Below are 13,394 nucleotides of genomic sequence, written 5' to 3' on the forward strand. Positions count from 1 at the left end.
AGGACACTTGTTGGGAAATTTAAGCTCTCTTCCTCCCCACCCAGCTATAGGACTCCTGTGCTCTCAAGGTTGATCAAACAAGGTTTTTCTCAGAACTTTCTGATGTGCAGTACCTGTGCCTTGACCCCAGGTGTGGGTGATGCATGATTTCCTCTTATGCTTAGCCCGTCCCCTGGCTTGGGTATATTACTCTCTGTAATAAAAGGCAGCAGCTTCCTCTTAATTTCTCATGGTGGTCTGTGAAGTGTTTCAATCCCAACACCCTCCGCACAGCATGGGCGTGGTAACTTGTGTGGGCAGAACTAATTAAATTAATAATGCTTTATGTTTGCTGCCTCTGCTTCTATCTAATTAGAGAGAAATAATTCCCATAATTCCTGAGCTCTGCACACTGGACACTGGGGTGTGGACATTATCTGCAACTTCGGGTTGCAACACCCAGAACCTGGTGCCAAGTGGTGTTGTGGAACAATCTTTTTGTACACTGTGAAGATGCATCTTTGCCAAGGTGCCTTCTGGTTAGTTTAATAAAAGAGCTGGCTGGCCAATAGCTAGGCATGTAGAGGTTAGGCAGGATGTGTGTGTGTTGGGGGGGTGCAGGGAAGAAAGGCAGTCACCCACCAGATGCAGAGGAAGCAGGAGATGAACATGCCATGATGAAAAAAGGTAGCACCACAGGGTAGAATGCAGATAAGAAATAAGGGTTCATTTAAGTTGTAAAAGCTAGTTAGTAACAAGCTTAAGCTATCGGCTGAGCATTTATAATTAGTAAGTCTGTGTGGTTATCTGGGAGCTAGCTGTGAGACAGAGCTGACTAGACAGAGAAAGTCCATCTACAAAATGGCATGTCTATCTCCTCTGTCTTTGATGAATGACTGGTCTCCTCACTGGACAACATGACCCCTCCTCACTGGACAACAATATATCTAAGCCCACTTGAATCACTTCAGAAACTGTCACTGGAGGTGAAAAGTTACCAAAGGAAACATGGAAGCCACCGTAAGATTCCAGGAGCTGCAGAAGACGTCTAGCCTAATGTCCAAGTCCTTCTGGGAGAAAATGGATGCACAAATACTTAGTGGTGACCAGGAGACCAGATGTGTCTGATCCTGTCACTGCCACTAGCTAGACACTTCATGTCATGGGTCTCTGCTGGCCTCAGTTTATCCCCACAAGTCAGGATTTAGAGCCCAACTAGCTCTGCCTTTCTAAGGAAAGAAGCCAAGAGTCTGGTCTCTGTCAATAATGACAAACATGAGTAGAAGGGACACATGGAAGAGTCTGGGAGCTTGCACAAGTAAGAAGCCAATGAATGGCCTTCAGATATGACCAAAGGTATCATCTTCTAGTTGCATGGGTCTGTTGGCAGTCCAGGATTCAGAGACTACAGATCCTTGGGTTAAGGATAACCCTAATCTAATAAGTGACCTATGAGGTAAAATGCCTAGATTGTCAACTAAATATCACATGAGAAGAATTTGCCTAAAAACACACTGTTTTTTTCTGGGAAGAAAAACCCAGAGACATAGTGCAGACACAAGCAGGTCTACACTTAGGTTCGGCAAAGCCCTCTCTGGTAGGCTGGGCAGTGAAATGGTTTCCAAGAGGGAAGGAAAGAGGGTGTTGGCAGTCCCCCTTCCAAGATAGGAGGAAGGGAACAAAGGGCTCCCGAATGAGCCAGGGTCTCGGCCTGAGGCCAAGGAGAAGCTGGCATACACAAAAGGGAGCCAGGAAAAGCCTGGGACTGCAGCCCAACCAGAAATGGGCATCCCAGACAGACCCAAACAGAGCCCCGCCCCACCCACTGCTGGAAGCTGGCCGAGCTTTGTTGCCTCTAGGCTTGGTCAACTATGGCTGGTGAATACTAATTTCTATGGGAAATGGAGGAGCCCAGTACGCTCATCCACAAAACTATTTACACAGGGCCAGAAAGGATTAGAAATGAGTGGGCAGAATGCTTAGGAAGACATTAAAAGATAAGCCAGGTAAACTCGGAGGATGGCAGAACTGATTGTGAAGTTGGAAAGTAAGACCAAGGGCTTGCTCTGAACATCTTCAAATGAACTTGCACGCTAGGCAGGAAATCTCTCAACTGGAAGAGTACACACTGAAAGCTCTGTAATTGCTCAGAGCCAATCTCTGGTAGTAGGTCTTAATTAAGAATGTCTGTCTATTGAGAAAGTCTTCGTTCTCTAGACATAACTCTCTCTACATAAAATCATCCCTAAATCTAAAAGTGTTTCCTGGGAGAGCTACTTCCCACCACAGGTTGCATTGTGTCTTTGGGTAAATGTGTCTTTTTCTGTCACCAAGTGGAACTTCCTGAAGCACTGGAGCTAGAAGAAGCTGCTGTGTTGTGTAAACACAGGGGACCACTTAGGTACCTAGAAAGCAGGAGATGTTTCCATTCCAGAGCTGAATCTGAAACCCATTGACACAGGTGCCTGTTGGAAGCGTTTCCTCCGACTTCCTCCCCACCTTTCAGAAACTGCATTTGCCAAGCCTGTGGTTAAAGGACCATGGGACATTCTGTACTTTTCTGCAAATAGGCCTCTATAAAGCTGCCCTATAAAGAGAAGGTTCCCAGCTAAGGGCAAGCAGAGATACCTGCAGGCCAACAGAGTCAGACGCCAACGCCGAGTTCATGGCATTGAAGCTGTCCAGGGCTGACGACTGTGCTTGGATGTGACTATCTAGGTAGTCCTGCTGAGCTTGAGAAACCTGGAGAGAGGAAGACAGTCACTCAAGACCAACCCATACCCCACAGACTCTAGGGAGGGGGAAATTTTCTGAGAGCAGGCACATCTGCTTCAGTAATGTTTACAGTAAAACTATAGATTAAAAATCAACATCTGGGGCCAGAGAGCTAGCTTAGTAAAGAGCTGGCCAGGAAAGAGAGATCATACTTTTTTAAACTATTTCAAGTGATGCTAAAAATAATTAATTCATCCCCATGTCCTTTTGCAACTAGGGCAGCTTATCTGCAGAACAAATCCTTAGGAATGAAATGTGAGGGCTGGGACTGTGACTTGGACGGTAGAGCATGTACAAGGCCTTGGCTTGAGCCTCGTCACCCTATAAGCCAGGCATGGTGGTGCACACCTTATAATCCCTTCACTGGGGAGGTAGAAACAGAATGAGGAGTTCAACTTCATGCAAGGTTGAGCCTACTCTGGACTGCAGAAGACTTCATCTTTCAAAAAAAAAGTAAACATCTTTTCAGTAGGCCATTAACTATAACCGATCTGGGTAGGGGCTGAGCAGGGAAGAGTGTGTATTCTGTAATGCATCTAAAAGGAAGATTATTAGACACTCTCCCTTGGATAATAAAGTTCAATCTGTGACTCAAAAAAAAAAAGTCCTCTCATTTAAAATATGACTCTACTCATAAGAAACGTGAGCTACTTAAACAGCTCCAGGCCACTGGACACAAGTCCCAAGCCCTGCTATCCTCTCACAGCCACAGGGCATGGACTTACCGACAGGTGGACTTACCGACAGGTCCTGGGTGAGCTGGCGTATCTTCTGCCTCATCTCATCGTAGTCTCCATACATTCGCATCCTCACTTTCTCCAACGTGGCCCTCACCTGCAGCCACAAGAATGTTAGTGAGACATCAAGTTACAATAGTTTCATGAAAACTACTGGAAACTTTATTAACAAGAGGAAGACCCACCAAAAATTCTTAAGAATAAAACATGTAGCAAATTAAGCGACAAGACCACTTTCAACATCTAGTTAGAAACAATGGAAATGATCCAAACAATGCTGTGTATTATCACTGAGGATAAGGACTAATAAACATTAAGTTAACCCAAGTAATAAACCGAGGAACAACTGCTTTGTTAAAACTCACCCTTCACCCCCGAAACACCGTTTGAACAAAGTTTACCCCTTCCAATCACATGTTTTTACAAGCAGGAAGTTTTTAACTAATCGACTATAAACACACAGCTACGAGGATGGAAACACTGCAAAGCGAGCAGCAACCTCTAATTTTCTCTCTCTCTCTGTTCCAAATGCCAAAAAGCAATTAAATGTCTAGAATGCAAGGTGGAAAAATGTGAGGCCTGAAGGGGCCATAAATTCAAATGTCAGTTTCTCAGTAATTACCAACAGAGTACACACTGGGTGTAACAAAGAGGGAAGTGGGCCCCCAACTCCTCACTCATACAAACACTGTGTAAGTCTGGACTGGGGTGACTATCAGAAGAGTATTAAGTGGGAAGCTAATACACAAGCCTGTTTCCCCATCTTCTGGTGTCTTTAGATGCTTGGTAAAGTTCTCGAGAGTCCCCCAACAGATCAAGAAGTCTGGAGGTGGCTCCCTCTGGGCAAACTCCAGGCTGTCTAGCTTACAAATGAATGGAAGCAGTTTGGTTTGAGTACAAATATTTAAGAACAGCGATGGGAGACTTGATACTGAAGGTATATTTGTGTAAGAAACACCTTGTTTTGCTTTGGAGCTTTTGTTTTCTCTTTCTTGTAGTAGGGATTTGAGCATGGCCTTGAGCATGCTAGGCAAGAATGCTAACACTGAGATACATTTTGTTTTAGAATGGATATTAGTGGAGAGTTAGGAGAGAGGAGGCAAGACCTTGAGCATTCCCCAGATGAGGTGTTTTTTGTTTTTTTTTGTTTTTTTTTTTTTTAAGTGTGTGTTTGTGTGTGTTTGCAGATGCCAGGGGAAGCCAGAAGAAGGTGTAGGTCCCTTAGAACTGGAGTTACAGATACTTATGAGCTGCCTGACATGGGTAGGTGCTGGGAATCAAACTTGGGTCCTCAGTATTAAGAACTCTTAACCCCTAAGCCAGCTCTCCAGAGTTCTGATCGTCCTACCCACATGAGTTCTGATCGTCCACTTTCTTCCCAGTGACCACAAACAGCTGGGAAATGAGTCTCAAAGCATGGCCCTTCATTCTAGGGAGTAAATTACTCCATCACCCCAGGAGGTTCTTGTGCTATCTGTCACCAGAGGTGAATGGACAGACTCTTTGAGATGGGTGTTGCTCCCACTGAAGAGTGTAGGAAGCCAACAAGGCCAGGGTGTCTCCTATCAGGGAGCAAGGACAACAAACTCATAAACACACTGAGGAATGAGCAGGCTGGGATGGATCTGACACCAGCCATTGAAGGTGGACCTAGAAATTAACTTTGTATTGCAGGTCATAGTGGAGGGTGGGAATTTTGGGTCAGAACCAGTTCTGTGATTTCAGTGCATGTCAGCTGAGGATTAGCCTGGACCTGTTGTATCTGTCTTGAGCAATTTTGGAGTCTCAGTTCTAAAACCTCTACAGCAACCCCAACCAATATGGAGCATGTAAATGAAGACAAGTCTAAATAGTTCCTTGAGAAAGTCTGCATTGTAAAAAAAAAAAAAAAAAAAAAAATCTGGGGGCTGGAGAGATGTTTCATCAGTTAAGAGCACTGACTGCAATTCCCAACACCCACATCATAGCTCATACCCGTTTGTAACTCCTGTTCCAGGGCTTCTGACATCCTCCATAGACATAAATGCAGGCAAAACACCAATGCACATAAAATAAAAATGTATCAGTCTGGGATCCAACATTCTGCATGAGTAAAAATACTACCTTTGGAAAGTCAGATAACTGGGTATTTAAGAAAGGTGGTTGTAAAACACTGTGTGTATGTATGTATATATATATATGTGTGTGTGTGTGTGTGTGTGTGTGTGTGTGTGTACTCATGTACATATGTGCATGTGAATATGTATGTGTGGTATATGTACCTGTTCTTGTGGGTGATGCATGTTTGTGTGTGTGTGTGTGTGTGTGTGTGTGTGTGTACATGTATGGAGGTCAGAAGTTAACATTAGGTCTCTTCCTTGATCACTCACCACCTTATTTTTTGAGGTAGGGACTCTGACTGAACTTGGAGCTCATTTATTCAGCTACAATGGCTGGCCAGTGACCTCCAAGGGTCACCCTGTGTCTACCCCACCAGTGCTAGAGTTACAGATGCCAGCAACCACACAGCTTCTACATGGATGCTGGGATCTGAACTCTTGGGTCCTCCTGCTTATGCAGGAGGCACTTTATGGACTGCACCATCTCCCGGTTCATAACAACAACAAAAAAACCTCATACTATAGCTAAGGCATTGTGGCTTTGCACATCATCTGTCCCAAGTCAAATGAGGTTCATAAAGCTAGAGGCTTTGAACTCAGGGATGAGAGCCCACCTATAGATGAATAAACTGAGAGCTAGAGAGGACACACTAAGAGGAATCCAGGCCTGATACAAAAGCAGAAGCAATGAGCTCACAGGCCTGGGGGACTTCTCCAGCCTGTTACCAACATTGGCTTCCTCTGGCACTGAGCTGGAGTCCATATACATCATTTCTTCTTCCATCTAACTAGTCTGGTTTGAGCTTAGCAGCATCAGTCAGACTAGTGTGGATAGAGGGGACACTGGGTATCACAAAAAGAGAAGACAGGCAGCCATCAAAGTATTTGAAGAAAATGATCCAAGATGTTAATCACAGAAGAGATTGAATGGTGAAAGATGGTCGATTGTTTTCTTCTTTGTATAGTCCTCCCAAACTAGCTCAGCTTAATAGATATGAAGTAATATATGAAATACAAAGAAATTGCATTAATTCACGTAGACTGTACCTTGTGTATTGTAGCTGACTTCCCAAAATTCATTTCAAGCCAAATCATTGAGTGAACCTGCCAAGTCTGCCTATGCTCCCTGTCAATGATTGGGGTGGGGTGGGGTATGTAACCATCCCTGGCCAAGATGCCATGTAAGGGGAAGCCTAACAGGGTCAGGACAACTTCAAAACCTTTCCAGAAGCGGGTACCCTATTTTCTTTCTCCAAACACTGTCATATGTATAGAAGAGACAACCTTGAGGATGAAGAAAAAAAGAAGTCCAAAGAAATCAGAAAGCCAGACCCACAGCCCAGCTGTGCCCTGCTCCAGACTCATCTCCAGGGAAAACACATTTCTTTCTGAGTTGGTGGTTCTCTTATGAATAGCCAGCAACACCCACATTTATACAGTTGCCCAAACACATACATTAAGTGTCTGGTATCCTATGCAAAACCACCCAAGAGCTTCCACACCACACCCAGCAGCACCCTGGGTCATGACCATCTGCTGGTAAGTAATAGCCACCCAAGAGAAGCTTGCTGAAGAATTATACCTGTCCCTTTAGTATCACTACAAAGAAATGGAGAAACATTTCCATCCCAAGTACGACTTTCAAAATGCCTACTTAACATTCCCATCCACGATTTTGACCCCACCCTCCTAGCTGCATCAAAGAACAGAAAGACAAAACATCCCTGAGTGGCTCACATCTTTGATGTAGTTCATCTCTTCTTTCAGCTGATTGGTGGACCAGCCATACACAACCATTTCCTTCTGCTGGTTGGGATCCGATCTTCGCACCACACCATAGACAACACCCTGAGGAAGCTTCCTGGTAGGTTCTCCATTGCTTAGTTCTGGAGGCTAGGAGAAAGCAGGAAATAAGAAAAAAGAGTATAAGTCTCATGAGCACAGCAATCATTATGGACACCCATGTATGCTTAAGCAGGCTGTAACTGGCCCTGGGGGTACCTGGGCAGCAGAAGAAGCAAGTGGGCAGAAGGTCAGTTTGGCATCTGCTGATCACACTGTTCCTGGCATGGGCTGGGGCTGCCTGCACCCAGTAGAAAGCATTGACTACCCAATTCTTTTTTTCTTTGTTTTTGCTTTGTTTTATTGTTTTTCAAGACAGGGTTTTCTGTGTAGCTTTGTAGACCAGGCTAGCCTTGAACTCACAGAGATCTGCCTGCCTATGCCTCCTGAGTGCTGGGACTAAAGGTGTGTGCCACCTCCGCTGGCCAACTGCCCACTCCTATCAAGTCCTGGTCCACTGTCCTCATTAGTTAAAAAAAAAAAAAAAAAAAAAAAAAAAAAAAAAACCTTCATACCCCATTTTCCCAAGGGGACGTCCATTTCTAATTCTCACCAAGATGCCAGAGGAATTATGTCATGAAACCCTACACTGAGGTGACACTGATTTCTGTCTTATACCAGTTCCTCCGATGACTTTAACCACCTCATGGCCTGAAACTGGGAAGTTGATGTTGATTGTCATCTGGTATCGAAACTGTTCTATGGGGGCAGGGCGGATCCTGCAGCCAAGCTCTGAAGGAAAGAGGCCGGGATGACACACAACCTGTCGTGTCCATTTTTTAAATATTTCTGGAAAGCCAAGCAGAGGTGGTGTGACTCCAGCCCCAAAGCATCTCCTCACTCTGCTTAGCTGGTCTTTAACCCTGCAGTTAAATCTTGAATCACCAAAATGCTGCAATCAAAGGGACCACGTCCAAATCTAACACAGCTTTGTAGGATGAAGGCTTCAGGAAGCAGGAAGAGGGGGAAAAAAAAAAGTGTTTCCTGACCACCAAGAAAATTCCTTCAAATGTTTAGTGTTCACAGCTACTCACCAACACAGAATGTTTTCCTGACTATTTCACAGCTGAGGGCATTGAAGTTCAAAGGGGCTAAACAGCTTGTGTGTGACCGCACGTTCACATTTAAGCCAGTCCTGTGAGTGTTAAGACAGCCCCTTCCTCATACTGAGGGTTTGTTAGATGTGGGAGACGAGTAGGGACCTCCTCAAACACGAAGAGGACAAAGACAAGGAAGAGGAAGAAAAACTGGGGGCAGAGACAGAGAAAAGGGACAAGGGCTGGTGCAATGGCTCAACCAATGAAGTTCTTGCCACCAAGCTCAAGGACCCGGAGTTTGATCCTCTACACGGTGGAAGGAAAGAACTAACCGCCAAAGCAAGTTGTTTTCTGACCTCCACATGGGCACTGTAGTTCACTAACTGGCATGCAGGCATCAGCGTGCGCCCATGCACGCACATGTGTGTGCAAACACACACATACATACATACATACACACACACACACACACACACACACACACACACACTGTGGCCGACACAAAGAATTTAAAAAGGTAACAAAGAATGCAGAACTGTGAGATCAGGCAACTCCCCTTTTCTTTCTTTTTTGTTTTGGGGACAGGGTCTCACTACATAGCTTTGGCTGGACTGGAACTCGCTATGTAGATCAGGATGAAATTCACAGAGATCCACCAGCCTCTGCCTCCCAAGTGCTGGGATTAAAGGTGTGCGCCACCACAAGGGACTCTATACCAACTTTTTCAATTACCTTTTTGTAGACTTTCCCCAGGTTTTCAGAAAACTTTTTAAAATACAAATCTGTGATTTGCATTTTAAATTATTTATTGTCACAAAACAATGACTACTGAGACCATTCAAAGTTTGTAAAATAGAAAATAAAACCCAGAAAGATTAATGACAAATTGTTAATCACGTCTGAGGAACAATGAAACACGTTAGAGATGCTGGAGAACAAAAGGGAGACTTCCTTTCTTTTTTTCTTCGTTGTCTGCATTACTTGTGAGTACTTTGACCACAAGGACTTTTAAAGAAGGGAGGAAACTCACTCAATGCTTTTTACTATTCTGTACAAACTTGGGAAGTATGTAATGTGAGGATCCTCAACACCTAGTGTTTGTTTGCCTTCTGGTAACAGCTCAAATATGTGTCCCAGGCACCCAGGTCCCACGGATGCTGCTGCTATCCTTGAAATTTGTCACTTTCAAGGTCTGGGTTGCTAAATGGTCTGTGGTGGAGTGACACGCTGGCAGTCAAATTTTTGCTAGGCTCGTAATTAGGAAAAGGAAAAGCTCCAATGAAACTCCCCACAGACCAGGAAACACAAGCTGTTCTTCCAACCCTGGACCCCACCCAGTTCCTGAAAAACAGGCTACTGATGACAAAGGGCTCTGAGGAGACACATAGCACAGCAGGGTGCCCAGAGTACTGGTGGCCAGATAGAGAATCCCACCACCTGGGAGATGAAGACAGTGTCAGGACAGGGTCCAGCGCTGAAGAGTCTGAGACAGGGGGACTGCCCCAAGTTTGAGACTAATTGAGGTTTGGGCTACAGAGTGAGCCACTGTCTCAACAAAGAGAAGGATTTGCACATATTAAAGCATACCTATGCCAAGCGGTGGTGGCACACACCTTTAATCCCAGCACTCAGGAGGAGGCAGAGGCAGGTAGACCTCTGTAAGTTCAAGGCCAGCCTGGTCTACAGAGCAAGTTCTAGGACAGTCAAGACTATGCAGAGAAACCCTGTTTCAAAAAGCAAAAACAAAAAAATAAAAAAGAAATAAAAGAAAAGAAAGAAAATTTCTAAAATGATACAATCCGAACCTTTGGTGACAATCTCCTCAGTGGGAACAGAATGTCATCTTTTCCTCTGTGCCCTTTTGTACAATGCCCTGTTGTTGTTGCTGCTGAATCATTTTTATGTAAACTTTTTTAAAAAAAGATTTACTTTGGGGGTGGACAAAGTCCCACCCCTAGCTGGAGCTATTGGCATCTGATAACTGCTAAGAGAGGTCCGTTTTCTTTAAGGGTGTGATCCCTGGTAGATTGACCACACTCCAGGGGACAGCCCCACACCAAAGAATATGTGGACAGCACAAACTGGGCTGAACCTTTTTTTTAAAGTTACGGAGGACATGAAGTTCTGTGGATAATGAAGTGAGGGTGGGTAGGGAAGGAGTTGGGGAAAGGGTGAATAAGATACAAATACGTTGTATGAAATTCTCAAAAAAAAAAAAAAGTTAGTACAGTTAGCTTTAAAGATCTACTTTTAGTTATCTATATATCTGTGTATCTGTGTAGGGGTACATGTACATGTGAGCACAGGTGTTCACAGAGCCCAAAAGAGGTGTCAGAACCCCTGGGGCTAGAACTGTAGGCAGTTGTGAACCACCCAATGTGGATGCTGGGAACTGAACTCAGGCCCTCTGCAAGAGCAGAGCACATTCTTAACCGTTAAGCCATCCCAGGCCCCCTTTATTTCTGTAGTGAGATATCTACCCCGCCTGCACCTGTTGCACTGGCCACGCCCATTGGGGTGGGGACAGGTGTGGAGGACATGACAGGGAACTAGGTCTGGGGTGGAGGACACCAGCTCTCTCTCTTGCTTCCTAGTCAGAGACAGAGAGCATCCGGAGGCATCCTTGGGGCAGGAACCTGCTGGAGGTCATCTGTCTCTGTTATAAGTAATTTCTCCCTGAATAAACAGCCATCAGCCTATCTCTTTTCCCAGATTCTTATTTACCAGTGATATATTTCAATTTTCCAAAGGAAACTAAAAGTAAAAATCATTAAAATGCCATCTAAATAAAAGACTTCCAGCAAAGGGAGTGGACAGTGGTCACCGGGCCCTGCTGAGAAGTGGGGCTAGTGGCATGGTGTTCCTTAGGGAAGACACTGGACTGTGCAGGGAAAGTCTGGAAGGGCATGCACGAAGAAAGAGAAGGAGGGAAATGTTTGCTACACAGTGATTTCTACTACACCAAAGAAATCTTTATTCCCTCTAGTCCTCACAGACCTACTGTGTAAATGTTATTGGTTCATCCGGGGTGAACACTTCAGGTTCCTGTCTCTGTCTTTCCAAATGTGAACTCCTCCAACCGCGCCACCTCCGAGCCAGGGAAGGAAAGCAGGGAATTGGACCTCACCTGGCTATGTGGCATTCCAGAGTTTAAAGGGGAAGGGAAACCAGGGGTGCAGCCCTCAACTGCAAGAACTATTTGGAAGAGGAAGGCCAGAGACGGGGGGTCCTCTCCACTTGCCCACCTCACCTCCGTCCACCATGATGCCCCCCTCACCCCATTTTTCTACCAATTCCTTTTTTCCTCATGCCATTCACAAGGTTCTTCCCTCTGCCACGCCGCTAGGCTGAGATGTCTCTTCAGCCAGGGTGGCTTCCTTAACCCTTCACAGGTTAGGCTCCTCATGCCCATTCTTCCCATGACCATGGTTATGCCTGAGTGACTGTGGATGTCCTCAGGATCAAAGGCCTGCTCCCAGGCAGCCACCAGTCCTAAGACATGTAGGCTTCATCTGTCTTTTCCACACTAACTGCAGCAGCCAGCAGAGATGGGCATACTGTGATTCTTCTCAGCAAATATTTACTGAATGGACAGGAGCTTTAGAAACTGGAAGAGGCTCTCAAGAAGCACTTCGAACATGCACATTCAGTCCAGCTAAAGGAAACACCCTTTGTCCCTCTTAGAGCAAGGGACAGACAGCCTCGGCCACAAAATGAAACTCTGTGAAGTCCCAAGACACCATGTTTAGAAAATACCAACATGCTTGAGGTCAAACGCTAGAGAACACAGAAAAAAAGTAAGAGCTAATGTGTTTGCAAATGTTTAAAGGTCATTTCTTTCCTCCTCTTAAACTATCCCTAAATGAATATTACTTTTAGGCATGATGAAAATTATTGTGTTATTACTAAAAGGTAGCGTTTACCTTTGAGAGAAGCATACCGGAATATTTATGACATATTTGTTTATTAATGCAGGTAAAGGAAGTGAACAGGATATAGACGAGGCAGGATCGGCCATGGGTCGGGGGCTACTATGGCAGAGTCCAAGGCTAGTAGCTTATTCCACATTTCAGTTTCCTGTGGTATAAGTTTTCAACTCTCCAGAGTTAGAAGTTTTTTAAAGCTTTAGAATGTGGCCTTATATCTTTAAAAAAAAAAAAAAAAAAATAAGGCTGGCACATTTGGGAAAGGTGCTACTTAGCCTGAAACCCCAAGTTCCATCCCTGGAATCAACATGGCAGAAGGAAATAACTGACCTCTACACACATATCATCACACATGCGCGTGCACACACACACACACACACACACACACACACAGAGAGAGAGAGAGAGAGAGAGAGAGAGAGAGAGACAGACAGACAGACAGACAGATAGACAGACAGAGTGAAATAGATATAGAAAACAAAAAAAATGTCTAGAATATGTTTGGGGCTGGAGAGATGGCTAGTGGTCAAGAGCTTGTGCTACTATTTCAGAGGACCCCAGTGTGGCTCCTAGCACCCAGCCATGTCACAACCACCTGTAACTCCAGCTCCAGGGAATTTGACCCTTCTTTTGATTCCAAGAGCTCCTGCATCCACATGAACACACACCTTAAAAATAATAAATACAATCTTTAAAAAAATAATATGTATATACCAGGCCTATTATGAATATGTTGGCTCTAAAACAATGCCAGGCAAAAGCGTCTTGAAAATTAAAGCCCTATAAGTGTCCAGATGAAAAAAAAGTTTCTACCACAGAAGGAAGCAGAGACAATTCACAAAACTGGTTTTCTACAAACCCCACCCCCCAAAAAAATGCACCAGGATTAAGAGCAGGTGCACACGGTAACATGCACAAAGAGGCTACCACTACGATCAGTGATTTCCCATGAGCACTCACAGCTCAGAACTTACCTCTGGCTCTAGCTACAGCTGTTTT

General features: G+C 44.7%; 1 protein-coding gene across 1 annotated transcript in view; it reads right to left on the reverse strand.

The window, feature by feature from the left end:
- Myzap (myocardial zonula adherens protein) overlaps positions 1-13,394 on the reverse strand; it is a 111,558-nt gene that overhangs the window by 75,123 nt on the left and 23,041 nt on the right. Inside the window, exons 3-5 of the mRNA XM_051197913.1 lie at positions 7,328-7,483; positions 3,496-3,588; positions 2,608-2,721 (exon numbers count right to left, since the gene is read on the reverse strand). Of these exons, the coding sequence (XP_051053870.1) occupies positions 2,608-2,721; positions 3,496-3,588; positions 7,328-7,483 (363 nt within the window). The remainder of the gene's footprint in view (positions 1-2,607; positions 2,722-3,495; positions 3,589-7,327; positions 7,484-13,394) is intronic.

Source organism: Phodopus roborovskii, unplaced genomic scaffold (genome assembly GCF_943737965.1).
Source record: "Phodopus roborovskii unplaced genomic scaffold, PHOROB, whole genome shotgun sequence".
Lineage (NCBI taxonomy): Eukaryota > Metazoa > Chordata > Mammalia > Rodentia > Cricetidae > Phodopus > Phodopus roborovskii.